Source organism: Xiphophorus maculatus, chromosome 16 (assembly GCF_002775205.1).
Source record: "Xiphophorus maculatus strain JP 163 A chromosome 16, X_maculatus-5.0-male, whole genome shotgun sequence".
Taxonomy (NCBI): domain Eukaryota; kingdom Metazoa; phylum Chordata; class Actinopteri; order Cyprinodontiformes; family Poeciliidae; genus Xiphophorus; species Xiphophorus maculatus.
In genome coordinates this window covers 10,762,674-10,780,859 of record NC_036458.1, presented here as the reverse complement: position 1 = coordinate 10,780,859, position 18,186 = coordinate 10,762,674, and the positions used below count along the sequence as shown (strand labels likewise).

General features: G+C 39.2%; 1 protein-coding gene across 1 annotated transcript; it reads left to right on the top strand.

Moving 5' to 3' along the window:
• The first annotated feature begins 244 nt into the window (after positions 1 to 244).
• LOC102220595 (cdc42 effector protein 4-like) lies at positions 245 to 17,771 on the top strand. Its single transcript, XM_023349713.1, has 2 exons — positions 245 to 486; positions 14,938 to 17,771. The coding sequence occupies exon 2, from the start codon at positions 15,029 to 15,031 to the stop codon at positions 16,067 to 16,069; it is 1,041 nt and encodes a 346-aa protein (XP_023205481.1). The 5' UTR covers positions 245 to 486; positions 14,938 to 15,028; the 3' UTR covers positions 16,070 to 17,771.
• Positions 17,772 to 18,186: the final 415 nt, after the last annotated feature.

The following is an 18,186-nucleotide window of genomic DNA, read 5'->3' as shown; positions in this document are numbered from 1 at the left end:
TAAAGCAAAATACCAGTCTTTAAGCATTAAGCAGCTATTTTATCAGCATTTTTTTTTTTTTTTTTTTTTACTACAGGAGTTATTTTCCCCCTCTTGTTCGATTAGTTAAGTGTAATTTCATATGAATCAGCGTGCGTCCCTAGCTGATTACAGCCAGTCAGAGCGGCCGCCAGCCGCCGGCATCCTGCGTCTTTAAGGAGACGCGGAAAAGAGAGGGCGTGTTCACGCACTCACGCTACAGCAGGAGGCATTGTAGTGAGTTCCTGAGCCTCAGAGCAGAAGCATCGTTTGTGAGGATGCGGGGACAGCTGCTGTAGAATCGACCTAATATCATAACTCTGCTTTCTAAAAGCGCTGCTTGGAGTACAAAGGGCACGTCTGAGCGCCTCACATCTCATTCAGTTGGATGAACGCATCGCCACATTATTCTAGATCTGCTGGGGGCCTAGGAGCGGAGCACCAGCTGTTTTATGAATGGGATGCTCGGTAAGTCTACATGCATTTGTTTTCTTTTTTCTTAACAAAAACACGGGCACCTAAGCACTCAAAAGGTGAAGTACACCTTTGCAATATGTGCAGATAAACGTTTCCTTTTCAGTGCTCCAGCTGAGAGCGGCTGCTGACGGTCAGCTGTTATTGTTCTGCCTCTGACCCACCCAGAATCAGCAGCGCTTTATTGTAATATGATCGAGCCTTTCACAGTAGCTAGCCCAAGTGTGCTCCAAGACGTACAGAGGTCACTTATTTATTGTTTTTTTTTCCTCCATAAATTCTTGTGGAGGAAGCATAATCGAATATTTTTATTCGACAATGAATATTTAACCATCTCAAGCAGTTATTTATTTATTTATTTATTACTTTTTTTTATATTTATTGTTTATTGCATATGTCTAGAAACGTGTTAAGAAAAGGAGGAATAAAACCAAAACCTGTTTCATAACAATCGCACTTTCTGTAAAACGTGAGCTCTGAAACACTTGTGCAAACTTTAGGAAGTGGAGAAACTAACTAACTGACTGATGGTGGCAAATAAGCCATATTTTGCATCTTCTTGCTGTGTTCCTTTCATCCCTGAGCCTGATGAGTTGTCATTATTGGGATTCTCACTGTATGATAATCTTGAGTAAGAATACTTAAGCAGTATAGTATTCACACAATAGATGAAAATTGATAAAAGTTTGCTAAATTTAGTATTTTTTAACTTCTCTGGGCTTTTTGTGCAGAAAATAGCTTGATTTTCTGCATTTTACAGAGTAGCACAAAAACAATAGTCTATTAGCTGGTTAAATAGTCAAGCTATCTGCTCAGAACAGCCCACAATCAGCGGCTTACATGACAAACTGCTCTTACAGACTCAGAGGTGCCTTTGCCTTTGCACGTCCATTTTGTCCCTTCTTTCTTCCATTTCATAACTGTTAGCAAACCATTTTTGTCAGGTTATAGTTTAATGTTCTCATGGGCCAGTTGATTCTTTATAAAGAATTCCAGATCACAACTCCTGATCAAGTGCAAATTAGCACAGGTGACCTTCTGCTGGTAGTTACTAGCTGTTGGAGTCACATGATAGATATTTGTCACCATTTTGAACCAACTCTGTCCCAAATCCTGACAAAAAAAACCTAACAAACAGAACAAAAATGTTTACAATGGAGCAGCAACAAGCTGTAAAAGTGCAAGATGTTGATGTGATAAAATGATGACTGGTGCCTCATGCCACTCTTTCGTTTTTGTAAGCAAAGAAAGAGTCAGGTGGTGTATTTTCAGCCAGCAGGCCAGCAGTGCGCAGCACTTTGTGAGGAATGGAGAAAGCAATATGTTACACTTTGGTCCATAACTTGAATCACTTTTTTTTGTGCTGTTTTATTGCAAAAACTAAAAGCTACTGAGATAGGATGACCTAAAATTTTGAATATATATATATACTTGGCATTCCTGAAGAGTAACTTTGGCAAAAGTGCTAAATGATGAGCTCATTGAATGGGGGTGTAAAAAGACCTGGCTCAGGTTTGTATGCCGTTGCTCCTTTATTACCATCCCAACAAGACCTCACTTGTTTGAGGAGATGAGGTTAACGGTTGTCTTTTGTTTGTGTGACAAATTAGGTAGTTCATCTTTGTTTTTGCAGCTCTAAATGTGGCATTCGATCAGCTTAAACCAGAACAGGCTGGGGGCTTTCTGAGATGTCACATTGTGTCAGTCTGTGTGATGGACCTAGGCAAACAAGCAGGCACTATCTCTGAGACTAATGTGTCATATTTGGCCTATTTGCTCTTCTCAGAAGTTCCTTTAGAACTGGTTTTGGCCAGCTTACTCAGATTCTGCTCTCTATTACTCTGTTTTATAATTTAGAAAACCTTTGTTTGCAAACAGGATACATGATGGCACAGAGTAAAGGTAGTTTGCTTCTTGTAATGTTGGTAACGGTGTTAATAACCACTCAGGTTTTTTGGCTGCAGCACAGCTCAGACGATCTTCTGCTGTCTCATTTCTCAGGAAAAACAGCCCTACTGTAATTTACAAACATGAGCAAAGTTGTGCCATTTACTGGTTTAACCTGCACCTTGTCTGCATTACAAAAATGCTGCTGTGGTAGCAGTCGAGTTAACCTGAGTTACTTTGTGGTCACTTTCAGAATGGCACCAATGTTTGAACATGTTTGCAGTTTGTGTGCTCATTTTAGGCTGTGTGTCCTGTTCGGCCCTTTCACATTCCAGGAAATACCAATGTAAACTGTGTTTTTTCCCTTTTTTTCAAATCTTGGACTGGTGGATGGGGGTTCAGATTTTTGGGGGATTATTATGCAGACTAGCTTAGCTTTGTTTGTGGCAAATCTTGAAATACTTCACATGCTGTTTTTGTATTTAACAGTCCTCTTCAAATTATGCACAGAACATTAAAGCATTGTAGAAATACAATTTTAATTCTCTCAGCTAGATTGTTTTGTGATCTAAGACATCCTGTTCCTATTCACAATAATGTCATCATCTAAACATTACGTTTGTTTTGAAGTACCCTATTTGTGCTCTGCCTGATATTTTTTTTTGTTTTGTTTTGTTCGTTCCTGTATCTTTTGTTTGGCTGCATTGTTTTTCTGGGCTGATCCAGCCTGACCCTTTATGCTCAAGTTTGGTAGCTGCAGGAAATGTTTCTTCTCTGAAGAAGAAGCATTCATCATTGCCTTGTTACTTGACGTGGCTTCGGCTTGGACTTCATGTTACTCAATGAATTAATTCCAAAAAAGTCTTGGTAGTGTGTAATATGCCAATTAAGATATAACACGCACAAGGTTTTCCCCCAGAAAACTTGCTAAGCCAGGGGGTTGTGGAGCACTGGCAGTCATTCATCAAATGGCTCGCCATGATTTTGAGTTAAAAAATGTTTAAAGTTGACAGAAAATTTTAAAATATCCCTTGATGATAATGTTTTATTGGCAGATTGGAAGTTTAATACCTGAACACCAACTAAAAAGACTTAAAAAATGCAACAATTTAAGAACAAATTAAACAAATAAGCAATACTTGGCCTGGAGGGGACACAAGTAAAACCTGGTGGCCTGCCATGTTTATAATAAACTGAAGGAAACCCTGCATGCAGCTCTTATATTATTTATTTATTTATTTTTTATTTTTTAAGTTTTCTGGTTAATTTTACAGAGGACATATTTTAACTTGTGTTTAGTGGGCAACATGACAGATGGTGACTCTTCAAATTTCTTCAGTACTGAACACTTTTGTTTTTTGATGTGGTAACAAAAATTGTTGGTAGTAACCAGCTTCTTCACTTATCTTGGAGCCGATGCCCGAGGCAGGATCTGTAGAGCAAGCAGGAAGCTTTAAGGCCAGTTTTATATGAACAAACTATAAATGGAAGAACAAGAATGGCTTGAAACACTCCTGGGTGAGAATGGTAATTCTACTTTGAGTTATCGGTTTTAGTTGTATTTTATTCAATAGAAATATTAGGGTTAGAGATTGGGTTCCAGTTTATCTACTGGATGAACTTGTTAAAAAAGGGCAGGAGATTAGAAGTCTTTGTTTGGTGTTTATAAATCTTTTCAAAATTAGAGAATAAATTAAATATGGTTGATTCTCACATTCGGTTAAAGGGGTTGATTAGTGTGTTTGAATCGGGGTTCCCTCTAACCAGAGATTTGTTTAATTGTCGGTTTGTTTCACGCAGGACAGATAATGGTGGCCGCCGCCTCCGACTACAATTTCATATGCAAATAATCTTTAGATTCTGTGTAAATAACTTCCCAATAGAAACAAATCAATGGTTTTCAAAGGTTTGTCAAATGTAATTCAGATTAATATACTCTTTGACTTTTTTGAAATTGGATAAACTCCTGTATGTGAGATTTTAAATGACTATATATATTAATTTTATTAAAACCTCACCTGAAAAAAGCATGTTATATTCAGTTATTACATTTAAAACAATTTCTCCCACAAAAGTAACTGGCAAATTCTTAACATGGGTTCACTCACTAATTAGTTATTTGAGGATCTAGACCAATTCAGTGTTCCGTACTGACGTTTTGTTAAAAAAAAACAACCAAAAAACATATTTTTCAGCTACTGGAAATGGCATAATACCAAAAAATACCGAGACACTAAATTGTACCTCAGCATGGGGAAAACTAAAAGAGATTTTTCTGCTGTGAACACTAAATACAGCAGCTAGATGAATTGGAAGCGCATGGTGAAAGCAGGCAATTAGTTTTTTTCTAGCTGCAAGATGACTTCTATTTGAGCAGTCGTCAATGGATATGTGAAGCATTGGCGCTATGTTTTGGTAAAGTTAAGATCTGTCGGCATCATTTTGAAGAATGAGAATAATCTGTTCCAAAGTTCAAATAGAAAATCACAAATATTTTGATTGCTGCTTTTTTTTCCCCCTTCAGTGCTACAAAAGTGGGAGAAAAATGTCTGCTTGGGAATACGGTGCTTCACCGAGACAGTTTTATCCACTCATTACCAGAACATTGACTAAAATGTTCTTTTTGATGAATAGATTTGGATTTGAACCAAACTGTGGTTGAAAAGGCATGATATTGTAACTGTTTATAAGTTTTTGTTTTTACTTTCATAATGATCATAAAATAAGTGCAGTCAAATCAGTTGTGTTGGTCATTTGACCCTGTCTATGATTTATGTAAATGTCAGTGCAACTTGCTGTTTGGTCCCAAACATCCTTACATGGGAGCAGATTTGTACCTTTTGTACTTGGTCGCATAAATCATTGAGTGATCGTAATCTTACATATTTTAGTTTATATGTAGCTGTTCTGCATGGCTAATCGTTTCACAACAGTTTGTGCGTTATCTATTATATAGCTTTCTTTTGTGTGTTTTTTTTTCCTTTGGAGCTGCTTTCTTGACTTCTATCAGTCTTTGCTTTTCTGACTTTTTAATAATGCAATTTATTCATGTTAAAATTTTCTGAGTCCCATGATTTATCTGCACATTTTTCACCAACAAGCTTAGCTTTCTTCCTGGGTATTGTAGAACAGAACCTCATTTTTCTTCAGAAGCGCTTTACAAACGCCTACAAGCCAAAATTGAAATCTGTCATCAGGTGGAGTGACGCAGCTTTCTGCGATAGAGAGAACCTGGCTGATGAAATCAAACCAAGGAGCTCCATTCGTTGCATTGAGAGCTGTTTGAGGCACATTGTTTGAGCATCAGTCTCTCATCCCTGCAGCTTATTAAAATTGAGTGTTGATGGAGATATGGGCTGTGTTTGTTTGGTCAGTCCGTCTGTAATGCACAATAATGGAGCAAATCCTTGTTTACACTGGGAACGGTCAGGAAGGGCAGGCTGATTTCCGGAGAGACGGGAGGGTTTGCAGCTTCATTTTCTCCCTGCCCTTCCTGTCCACATTACCCACCAACATTTTCTACGCATAAAATGTGGGCGTTTGTGTTTATGTAATTCTTACAGGAGGCTGACATCTGTGCCCCTGTGTTAATTGGTAATATTCTAATCATTCCCTGCACATTTTAGTCACCTGTTTGAGTACCTGAGTGTGTTTATGTATAAAAGTAGATAGATGACCTCATTGCGGTTCTTGACCTCACAGATCTTGGGAGGTTTATGATGTTTCCCAGTATTTAAAACGGTCTAAATAACTTCAATTTTTTGTCTAGGGTGCTTTTTTTTATTGATTCTTCCATCGTAAAGTTCTCAGTCCCTCTTATTACCGGTATATTGAGACACTAAATGCAACAGAGTAGTGCCAATAATTTCCACTCTCAAAAACTGCTATTCATTTTCAGCCATGCCAATTTCACAGATGATCCAAAGGTTTAGCAATGATGGCTGTAATTTCAGTAACCCGGCCCTGACACTGAATACTGATCAGAGATAATGGCAGTGCTGGAATGTAAAGCATTGTTTGTGAGTACAAAGCCATTGTAAGGCCGTAAAGGTGATGCCCATCAGTCTGGTTTAACATGCAGAGTGCATTTCGTTTTTGAATGTGACAAACTGAAATACAGAATACTTGTCTGCTGTCAGTTAGTATCTGTAGTGGAAAAAGTTGTCAGTTTCTTCACAGATGCGAGAGAGAAAGTAGGAGGCAGAGAGAGATTCTGAGTGTCATGTCTTGAGGCTTTGTTGGCTACAAATGGAACAGAGACAAGTCATCTCCTTTCGGGTCTTAGAGGTCAGTTGATACACATTTAACTGACTTACTTCAGGCCTGTTTGCTAGCAGAAAACAGTTTATTGACTGTTGGAGCCTTTTTGATAGTGCTGTTGCTGTCCATTTCTCTTCCTGTCTGATCTGGTTGTGTGGTGCAACAATCAGCTGATGGGAACTATAAAACTTATAAAAAAAAATGTTTATTTGATGTAGTGAGTGTCCTGCACTGCTGACCATCAATGTAATGTTTAAATGTCTGAGTGGTAGTTGTTTTTGTCTAGTCAGAGCTGACTGCTAGGATTATAATGATATACTCAGGTTCCAGGACAAGTCTAGGCTACTGATGAAAATCATATCACTAAAACATAATTCTTCTATTACCAAGTCTGACCATGGTGATATAAATTCTACATTTACATATTTACACTTTTGGTTGATAATTTAACAGTTTTGTTGTGACATGTTTACAGCTTGGACTATTGGAATCCCATATATCCTCTTCCAAGCCAAAGTATGTTTGGGACAGAATGAAATTGTCACTATGTAAATCTTGTTCACATTACTAACTGTTTCAAATAACCTATAATCAATACAGGATAATCCTTCCTAAGTTTGGCTAAAATGTCTATTATAATTTCATTATCACTCTCAAGTGTCAATAAAAGCACTGACAATTTTTTTCTTTTTTTTTCACAATTAAAAAGATCAATTCGTGAATCTCAAACTGTGTTTTGTGAATTCTGATCCTGTCCAGAACTTAGTAATACAGATGAGCAAATGCAGTCTAGACTTTAAAGGTTTGAATTAGATGCTCAGATGCAGATTCTAGCTTTCGTGACTGGTTAGCCAGTTGTATTCTCACAGTTCTTACAAATTGTCCTTTGTTCTCTGTCAAAGTACCTTTAAGGAGCCACACAAAGGATGAAAAAGTTAATGGATGTACCTTCAGTGATTTCTTTTTTTTTTTTCTATCCCACAGTTGTTGGCAAGTCTTGGCTGCCAACAGGGCACTTCCTTTCTTACTTCAAAACAAGACTCAAACATGTAAGGTAACTGCAGAACTAAAAGCCCTTGCTTTCATAGCAGTGGCTCATAATAGCTTAAACATGCTGACTGCGTCTGAACAGTGCCCAGTGAGATGCTACTTTGAGAAATATTGTGAAATTCTAATATCACAAGATCTTCTTACCTACTGCTGACATCAAATATTCTATTCGCTAACCTCAGGACAGACAGATTTGGAAATTCCAAACATGAATGTAAGTTCAATTACCCACAGGCACTTTAGGTAGCAGAAAGCTCTAAAACTCTTCTGTTCTTTCATCCTTACAGAGCAGAACGCACTGCTGAGTGTGGCAACTACATTAGCATAAAACGCTGCCTCGCTTCAGCTTCCTAGGTGTGAGCAGAGAACGAAAATACACATATTTGATTTCATAAGGTTTTATTTTTCCAAGAGGTAGAAAGTATTTCCTCCCATCACTGTACCTATAGGAGAATGTTTCTCGAGGAAGTGTGTTTGTAAAGTGCAGACATCTTCTGTGTGTGTGGCTTGCACGTTTTGCCCACGTTTGCTCTTGTGGGTTTTCTGTTTGTAGCTTGGTTTGTTCACAGTCTGGCGACCATCCTTGGTGTTGAGGTCTGAGATGGAAAGTCGACAAAAGAGGCGACTGTGAGTTTGCAAGTCTGTCTGATTCTCTGCAGTATTGATGAACTTGCAGTCTGCTTATGGTAGTCTGCCCCTGGGCCAATGTCAGCCAGTGCAGGGCTGCAGATGGCTCGACACTGTTGTTCTGCTTTTGTTTATTTATTCTGTCAAACAAGCTACCTGCAACTGCAGCATTTCCTGATTTCATCTTTCTGCTTGTCATTCATTTCATTATTGATTTAGTCGATGATGAAATTTTCTGAGTGATGTATTGTGTTCTTGTATCAAGAACCTTAAAATTTAAACAGAACTGGACTTCCAAGTACAAAACTAGTAACAGTTTTTACGTTCAGCATTCCTTGCTTACGGATTTGCATCATTCCTGAGACTACACGCTTTAACGGTCATAATGAACATTGTATAATTACAAAAACACTTGTGCCCATGTACACCAGATTTTTAAGTTTATGAGCTAAAGGTTTTTTCTGTTAAATCAACTAAATATAAAATAAAAATAGCTCCTGAGGCAGGCATCTACTCATATAGAGACTTGTTTGGTCGTCTCCATGGGCAAACAATGGCAGAACTGACAGTAGAAAAAACTATTCAGAAAGAGGTGAGAGTTTTTGCCAATGCCATACTTCTTTCAAATCCTCATGTGGTCCATTTAGGTAATTCCTAAGTATTTGCCAGACTTTCATGTAAAAATGAAGGCTTTATTTGTCAATTCTCAACAGTCCACCTTGTTTTGTGTTGGTTTTTTTATTTCTAAGGGCATCTGCTTGATGTCTGTTGTTCCCATTTTGCGTGATTGAGAGATAATGTGATTTCCACTGTTTGCCCTGTGATTGCTCCTTCCTAAATGAGACAATCAGGTCTCCTAACTGAGTTGCAGGAAGATGGAATCTACCAGAAGCAATTTGTCTGCTTAATTACTGGTTCTTATCTTCTCTGGCCTTTCAGTTGCATTGGTGAAGCTCTTACAAGGATTACATTTTAGTGTTCACTGAAAAATAAGATGTATGTCAGTATGCAGCCTCAATGACAATCACCAGTTTTCACGCAGGGCAACCCCCTCCCTCCATGTCTTTGAGCCTCAGGTTATGCTGTTCTATATTCAGGTCAGTGATTTTAAATGATGCATGAATGCAGCAGTCCTCTTCTCCCAAACAGGAATAAAAAATATGCACAGTATGAAAAAGAGTGGACAGAGAAGGCATCAATACCTCATTCTGGAAATAGACCATAAGTCACGTTAAAGTGTTCATCGAGGAGGGATCTCTTGTGCATCCGTATTGAACGGTATGGCTTAGAGTATTGACAAGAAGTGAAAAGTTGTGAACGTCTGAAACACAAATTATCCTGGCAGTCAATACTTTCCTGTTCTCTTGATCTGCAGTTTTCTTTTTACCATGCCTTTAAACTCCTGGTCCTTTGATGCACTTTTTTAATGCTTGCAAAGCTATAAAAACATAATGGATGCATATTATTATTATTGGGGTAATTTTGGACTAATGGCTTAAGTCACTGTTGACTTCATTTGATAAATAGACATTCTATACTGTTTAATTGTCTCAGATTTATGTGGGTTTACATTTCAGGGTAAAAGTGCTAGTGAGGTCATTCATCTGAAGTAAAGGAATGCATATTAATTAACTCAATATTCACTTGCTTTTTAATTTCAATTTATATTGGGTCTGTATCAGAGTAAGCATGAGCTGGAAGAAGACTCGTATAATATAAACTCAACATCCCTATGCAGTTTTGAAGTATGGAATTTTGTTTTATCATTTCCAACGTGCCTAAAAACAATTACAAATGTCTTGAGGGACAGTCATTTTGTGATGATGTGGTGAAAATTGGAAAGAGTAGAAACTATTTAAAGAGGCAGAGGCCAAATTCAAGGCGTAGACCAAGAAATCAAATTTTTCTTAAGGTATTGATATATACAGCAAATTCATAACAACTGAATATAACAGTTACTTGATTGTGCTATAAAAAATCTCTATGTGCAGGGAAGGGTTAATACACATTAACCCTTCCTTTAACAACAATCTGCAAGATAATGGAGTAATACCAGAGCTTTACTCTGTTCTCTCTATATCTAAAGTTTCTCTAATTATTAGGATTTTTGTGATTTTTAAAACTAACTTTTTTTAAACTTTGGTTCGCCCAAAGTTTCCAAAACAACTGAAGGTAATTTAGATGCATTATGCATAACTAGAGCTAATGTTACATTCCAGTGGCATAGATACATCTTTGGGAAGCAGACTAAAAATATAGCATTTTTGCAAATAGATGTGAAAAGAGTGCTGGAGCGACACTGGCGGCACTTTTGGAGTCATTCCCAGTGCGCTCGTGTTTATCACGGTTTCCATGCATGCTTGCACTGCTGCCTTTTCACTCAGCAGCTGAAATACACCACATCCACATCAAGGCAGTTCAGTCAACCTCATAATCTGTACTTATCATTCAGAGAGACTCGAGATTCTGCTTTTTTGGGTAAGACCGTGTTTGGTTCTGAGAATCGTCACTGTCAAAAATGAAAAAATGCAGATGTGCCTCAGTCGGTCTTCCATTTGTTTTCCTACCCCCCCCCCCCCCTCCCCACCGCGTTCTGTGTCTCCAGTGTGTTATTCTGGAGTTGGACCATAAGTCTGTTTATAAAGTCAAACCCCCTCTTTGACTCCCAAGGCTATTACCCAGAGGTTCCCACGCTTATGGCTGCCTTCTCAGGCCTAAGTGGGTTTTTTTTTGTTTTTTTTATTCTTTCCCTTTGCATTCACACACTAAGTTGTGGATGCCCATTCTTCTTCAAAACCAGCCAGTGCTGTCAAATTCATCTTATAGCTACAGGGAGCAGCTCTGACAGTGTGGGGCTGCAGAGCTTCTGGAAAGGGTTTAGAGTGAGCCGACGATAAACAGCCTGTGTGGTGGTATGTTACCCTTTTTTTTTCACCAGGATGTTCGTGAAACAGGCTCCATTGAGCTTTTCAGCTTGATCTTGGCCTGCGGCTGAGATGGAAGAGTGGGAGGCAAGCTTTTCCCTTGTACCCGCTCATTTGATCAGCTTTTTGTTTTTCCCCTTTTATGCCACCCAAGAGAAACTCGCCCAAAAAGGAGCAGCTTTTGTTGCTGGGTGTGAAAAATATCCCTTTCGTTATTTCCCCATAACAAGAGCAGGGCAGGCTGATTCAATAATAAACACATCTCTGGAAAATAAATGATTGTTTGTGTTTTGCTGGTGTTGCTTTTATGGTTTGGGGAAAAGTTTTTATAGCATCATCCGAGCTCAGTCAAAAATCTTTGATTCTGTCATTTTAATTAATTCCACACGGGCCAAACAACAGCAACAACAACATGTATGCAGGGTAATGAATAATAACACAAAGACAACGCATGTTCTGTGTGCTTTCTTGAGGATGAGGCCTGAAGCTGTCTGCAACCTCCGACAGGAAATGGTGCTGCTTGCTTACTTGCAGCAGATTGTTTCTATGGGAACCAAAGCAGGTGTCTGCCTTAACAGGAAGAGAAGAAGAGGCTCAGCTAGTCGCAACGAAGTGGGCGGGGGCAAAAGAAAGAGGTCATTGAACTAAAAAGCCTGCCACCACATTACCGTTTTTTTTGGTACCACTAACAGAAGCTAATCTTGCCTTTGATCTTTTTTTGAAAGCTTATTAAAAACCAGAATCTATGCCGATGCCTTTTTTTTTGGTTTTAGTGTGACAACATAAAGACCAAAACAATGTGCTGTCAGTACAACAAGGTGAACATTTCCTCTAGATTTCCCACCCAGATTATAGACATTCCTGTGTTATTTATAGGTGTCTGCGAGATCAAACGCAAGTATTTTCCATAGACCACCTTGACATTACGCTGTTTGTGTTATTTTATATTGAGTTGGATAGTTAATGAAAAACCCTGCCTCTGTCCTCTGTTGCACCACCTGGAGAGGTGGAGAAGGAGGAGGAGGAAGTAAGCGTGTCTGGCTGGCTGCCTGTGGTGAGGTTTCCTCCGTCGGAGCTTTTAATAATGCAGAAACACTTTCCATAAGCTGGCACTCAAGCCTCCAAGGGTTTACACACGTTTGTTTAAGAAGAGGATCGGTATGAAATATTGTAGGTCATGTCTTTTGATCTTAAGTCGCCATATTCCCCATAATAATAAAGTGCTGGAGAAAGTCAAATTTCTCCTATATACAAAGCCTTGCAAAAGTATTAATGTCCCTTGAACTCTTTCTACTTTGTTTTTCAGGCTTCAGTCACAAATGCCAGGGTATTTTATTGAGATTGTACGTGATTACCAATGCAAAGTAGTGCTTGTTTGTGAAGTTAAAGAAAAATATTGTTTTGTATCTACTGTGTGTTGGACCCTTATAAAGTACATTGATGTTTGCTGATGTAGTGTTACAGGCTGTATCAATACTTCTGCAAGGCATTCTAAAGTGAGCATTCATGTTGAATGTTTTGCTGAAATTCAAATTCACTATACTAACTATTTTGGTTGTATTTTTTTTGTAAATGTTAATCATTAATGTAAACATCTGATACACAATTATGAAGAATATTTTTTTGCACCTTTGCCATACACAGGGATTTGTAAATTTTAGTAATGTTTTGATGAAATGAGGCTGTAGTGAAAACTGATTTTTTTAAATTTATTATAAAATCTACTTATTGGTGACTACGAATTTATTTTGTGGAAGCAAATCCCAGACTGTGACGCAAACACAGTCCATTTTAATTTCTGTCGTGTTGCTCGGGTGAAATGTTGTCTTTTCTTTAACAGACATGCGTCTGTGAAACTACAACTTTACCTAATGATCAAAAACCATTGTCTCAGCTTGAGATCAGCACCTAATATGGCAGATCATATTCAACAATGATCAATTCTCCCCAACACAAAGCTTCACAAGGTATATTAATTAACTTGCTTTTTACTTTTTTTATTTAAGAAGATTGAAGGCTGAGATGCGACTTTCTGCACTTTATATGGTACATGACAGCTTTACTTTTATATTCTCTGTGATCTTATTTACCTTTTTTGGCCTATGTGTATAATTCTTAGCATATTAATATTACTACAGCCACTATAAATAAACACTCAAGCGGTGACTTGTTCAGCTTGATGTTTAATTGCTGAGTTAGAGGAAGAAAGTCATACATTAAAGCTCAGTTTTACGATGACATTAATGACCACAATGAGTGAATGTCAACTTCAGGCCACAGCCGTAATTGGCTCTTATTTACTAATTATAAGGTTATTTAATGTGTGTGTGCGTGTGTGTGTGTGTGTGTGTGTGTGTCGGGATGTGCTTTTGTGTGTGAAGGCAGTCAAGGCTCAGCTTGCTAACGGGTTATTCCCAGCAGCCCTCAACTATCCTTTTCTGATTCCACAAGGTCTGTGGTTGGTGCTTTGCTCTCACTTGTAATACTGTTCTCACATAGAATCCTGTGGTGCTCTCACCATCTCTTTATTGCATTTTAGTGGCCATTTCTCAGGGATGAGCGGGAAGCCCTGCTTTTTATTACTGAGTTGTTTGTTAGCTCCAATTCTTGCAATTACTGGAATCTTTTATTGTCGGAGAAAATGGCTCAATCTGAACGTTTATTTCTCTGTAGTTCACAGACACAGATATTTGCTTATGACTTTAATTTCTAATCCAGAGAACTTTTATTTGAACACTTAGTGTTTTTTGTCCTTCTGTTGTAAGCAAATGAAGAAAAAAAATCAGGCATCATCAGCATGTAATTCTAATGATTTCAGTTGTATAAATCTTTCAAAAATGTAAGATTATGGGACAAGTCCCATAACATTATCCTTTCATATCAACATGACATGGGGAGACAAAGAACTTTAGAAGATAAGTCAATAAAAAAAAATCTGCTATCATCAACACAACATTTTTTAGCATATATTTGTTGGTGAAATTGTTTGAAAAGTCACTATTTCCAGATAGAATATCCATCTGCTATCTTTATGCTGTGAATGGTCACTAAGTTTGTGGTATTTGATATTCTGAAAGAAGGCCCACAAAAAGTATTAGCTTCTTATTGAAGACAATACATCTGATGAATTTCAAAGCTGCTTTTAGGCATTTCCACATTGGGCATTATTAGCATTGATCAGCAGTCTCTCTAATTACTACCTTGTAAATATTCATACCTCATAGGCTCCTGAAATTTCCAAAGACTTTAAGATCTATGGCAGATAGCAGTTTGGATAAAGCAATTTTCTGTATTGCATTTAGTTTTCGTATTCTTTCATAAACCTCTTGTGGCTTCCTTATGTCACACTGGAGTTACTATTATTGCTAGAGTTTTGAGATAACTTCCACAACCAATATTTACACAAAATGCATAATGAAAATCTCAGATAAAGGTTAAGCTGAGCAGCATAGAGCTCACCCTGCATTTGCAGACTCTGGTTATGGAGGACAAAACAGCTCTGCCTGTATATTTAAACTTGAAAAGTCTGTGTATTTTAAGCAGTTGTTTGTATGCAGTATTTGATATTACAATGAACCTTTAATTGAAGAGTTGTAGCTTATATTGGATTAGTCCCTTCTCTACTAGCTGTTCACCATCTTTTTGTTCCCTTCTTGTAATTTCTTTTTCTAATTTTTTTGTTTCTATTTATTTCTAGGTTTCCCAGCTGACTGGAGTTAAGAAGCACCATTATTCCTTCCCAGGCTAATAAAGATTGAAATCTTGACTACCTCTCACTACACACCACCATGCCGATCTTAAAGCAGCTAGTCGCCACGTCTTCCCAGACAAAGCGTCGCTCACGTATGGACTTGACCAGGGAGATGATAAGTGCTCCCCTTGGTGATTTCCGTCACACTATGCATGTAGGTCGCAGTGGTGATGCCTTTGGAGACACGTCCTTCCTAAGCTCACACTCCGGGGAACCCTCCCCAGAGACGGCATCCTTTCCCCGCTCTCCTAGACCCGGCCTTTTGGCACGCACCTTTAGGAGCAGCAAGCGCTCGCAGTCAGTGACGCGAGTGGACCAGAGGAACGATCACACCCTGATGGTTCCTGGAGGCTCACCAACCTTTGTTAAAAACGCTATGTCACTGCCTTTTCTCAACGATGAAAACAGAGGGGACAACCTTGTATCTAAGAGCTTGTCTTCGAGTCCATTTAAGCAGCATGGGGAGCCTGACGGTGGAATTGCAGCTGCAGCGGCGAACTTGCTCGAGCTGCAAGAAAGAAGCTTTGGTGAACTGACGGAGCTGCCAGAGAGTATCGTTCATTACGGCGGAGGTGGAATGAAGCACGCAGAGTCGGTCATGTCCTTCCATGTCGACTTGGGACCCTCCATGCTGAACGACATCTTGGATGTGATGCAAAAGGAGGAAGATGATCTTGGCTACGAGGAAGGCAAAAGCAGCGAGGGCCGTGCCTCGCCGGCACTGAGCAACCACTGTGAGGAAGAGGATGATGAGAAGAAGGATGTGGAGGATCAAGGCAGAGTCCAGCAGGTGGAGACAGAAAGAGATGCAGCAGAGCATCCAGCCCACTCTAATGATCTGAGGCAGGAAGACGAAGGTCCCTACACTCCGGAGTACACTCCTGAGATACGTCCCAAACACCTGCTGCACCTGGACAGCTGCTCCATGTCGAGCTCTGGCTCCGCTGCCTTGTATGAAAAGCCAAACTACCAGAATTACACAGGAGACACAGACAGCGCCACATTCAGTGCACCACCTGAGGAGGAGAGTAACTTCTCCTCTTTCTTGGAGGATGAAGATGATGAGATCCACGTATAAGAGTTCAGACTCAAAATGACCAAGCTCCGGAAGACCTTTGGCAGTGTGGGTTTTCACTCTGAGCAGCAAGACGACACTGTAGTCGGCTCCTGTGGGACCAGGAACTTTCAGCTATTTTATGGCTATAAAGAAAGTTTGATTACTCCTTTTGGATGTGTCCAACTCTACTCACCAGAGCGCCTTACCCTTTTGAACACTGACATGGATTGGGGAGTTCACTGTCCGAATACCATTCCAGAAATAAACAGGGAGTTCTGGCTGAAAAGAAACTAGTTGAGGAGAGTAAAGAAAATGAACTCAACTCAGCCTTTCAATTTCTTTTTGCTTCTGTTTGTCATTGTGCTTTTTCTCCCTGGCTGTGGGACACCATGCAGCCTAAGCCGAACAGAAGGCCTCTGTCACAAGCGGACCACTGGTGGGTGTCCTGTCCCAATAAAGAGAGCTGTGTTTGTGACTGGAGTGCGAGCCCCAGCATCAAACCCCTTTCATCAGAAAATATTATGGCAGAGCTACATATCTTTCAGACTTTTTTGCCCTTATTCTCACTCATGTAACTCAGGGTCCCTGTGACGCTGCCCGAGGGCAACCATCTCCCACTTTATTGCAGAACCACAAAGCCTAAACCGAAATTCTGCTCTGTTAGTCTAGTGGATGCCACGCGGAGCAAAGCTCAGTCAGGGGGATGCTTTAAAGTGATGCATTGGGCTCACTACAAAGAAGCTTGTTATCACAGGAAGCCGGGGAGGTGAAGAGTAGCGCGTGCCACATTCTTGGTTGTCCTTTCCTCTCTCTTTCCATTGAACGCATTGTTTTCTTTTTAAACTGATTCCCATCAGCACAAACTAGCTGCATTCCTTCTACTTTTTTGGGGGCTTTTTGACTTGACTCAAGAGCGGTTGAAAACCACTTCCTTCCGGTTTGTCTCACTTTTACATCCGAGCATCTGCAGTGCTGCAACTGAGCAGTTAAAAACTGATCCTCATTACTCAACAGACCCCATCACTACGCATGAGGAGAGCTTGATGGTTAAAACTCAAATCTGCTGGCATGTAAAAGTAAGAAGACGCTACTAGTATCTGTAGTTGTTTTAGTAGAAAAAAAGCTCCCTCTCTTTTTCTGTGTTCGTTTGAAGGGCGGATGAAACAGAAGCCTCAGCCAGAGATAGATGCAAGAGCATTAAGGAGAAGATTGCTGGTTTTATGTAAGTTGCACAGTCATTGCAGCTCGTCTCTACCTCTTGCATCATCAGATCCATGAGACTTGAGCTGACTTGCGCAGATTGATTTCTGTGCCTTAACTGAAACTGACAGATGTGCCAAATTATAATATTTGAGGCCAAAATAAAAAAAAATCATTTTGTGAAACTCAGTTTTGGGAGAGCCTGTTGAACATGTTAGTCCTTGTCTTTTCTGTATGATCTTAATTTAGACTTTCACAATGAAAAGATTTGAAAACGGATGGCCATTTAAGGGCAATAATTTTGCAGGACAAAGGAGGTACAGGATGAGTTTGCATAACTGGATATTTTTATCAGTTACACACTACACAATGTAATTATGTCTTTCTTGTTTTGTTTGAATGAGTCGCTATGTTTTCTTTATTCTTAATAAGCCTTACTGTTGTCTGTGCTTTGTATCTTTGATCTTTTTCCTATATTACCCAAATTAACCTATATTTTTCAATAAAAGAGAACCACACGCAACTTTGCTGTTGTATATTTTGTTATTGTTAGGGTAATATGCCTTGCTAATGTATTTGAACTCCATGGACTTTTTCACATGGTGTTGACTTACAGCTTCAGTCTACAATGTATTTTGTGGAAATTTCATGTGAAAAAGTCCTACGTAATTGGGATGTGGATTAAAAATCTGAAAACTACGTTATGCTTGTCTCGTAGGCTCCTCAAAGTCTATACTTTCTTCAATCCCCTTTAGATGCAGTTACTACTCTGGGTTGTGTGGGGTATGTCTACACCACCTTTGCACTTTTGGGGACCTAAATTATTGGTCATTCCTTTTTTGCGTAATACCTGACGTTCAGTCAGATTGAAGGATGAGCTGTGAATATTTGTTGCTCAATTAGGTTTGGACTTTGATTAGGCCATTTCTGACCAGAGC

Coding starts and splice junctions, on each gene's coding strand:
- LOC102220595 (XM_023349713.1), top strand. CDS start 15,029: ATGCCGATCTTAAAGCAGCTAGTCGCCACGTCTTCCCAGACAAAGCGT.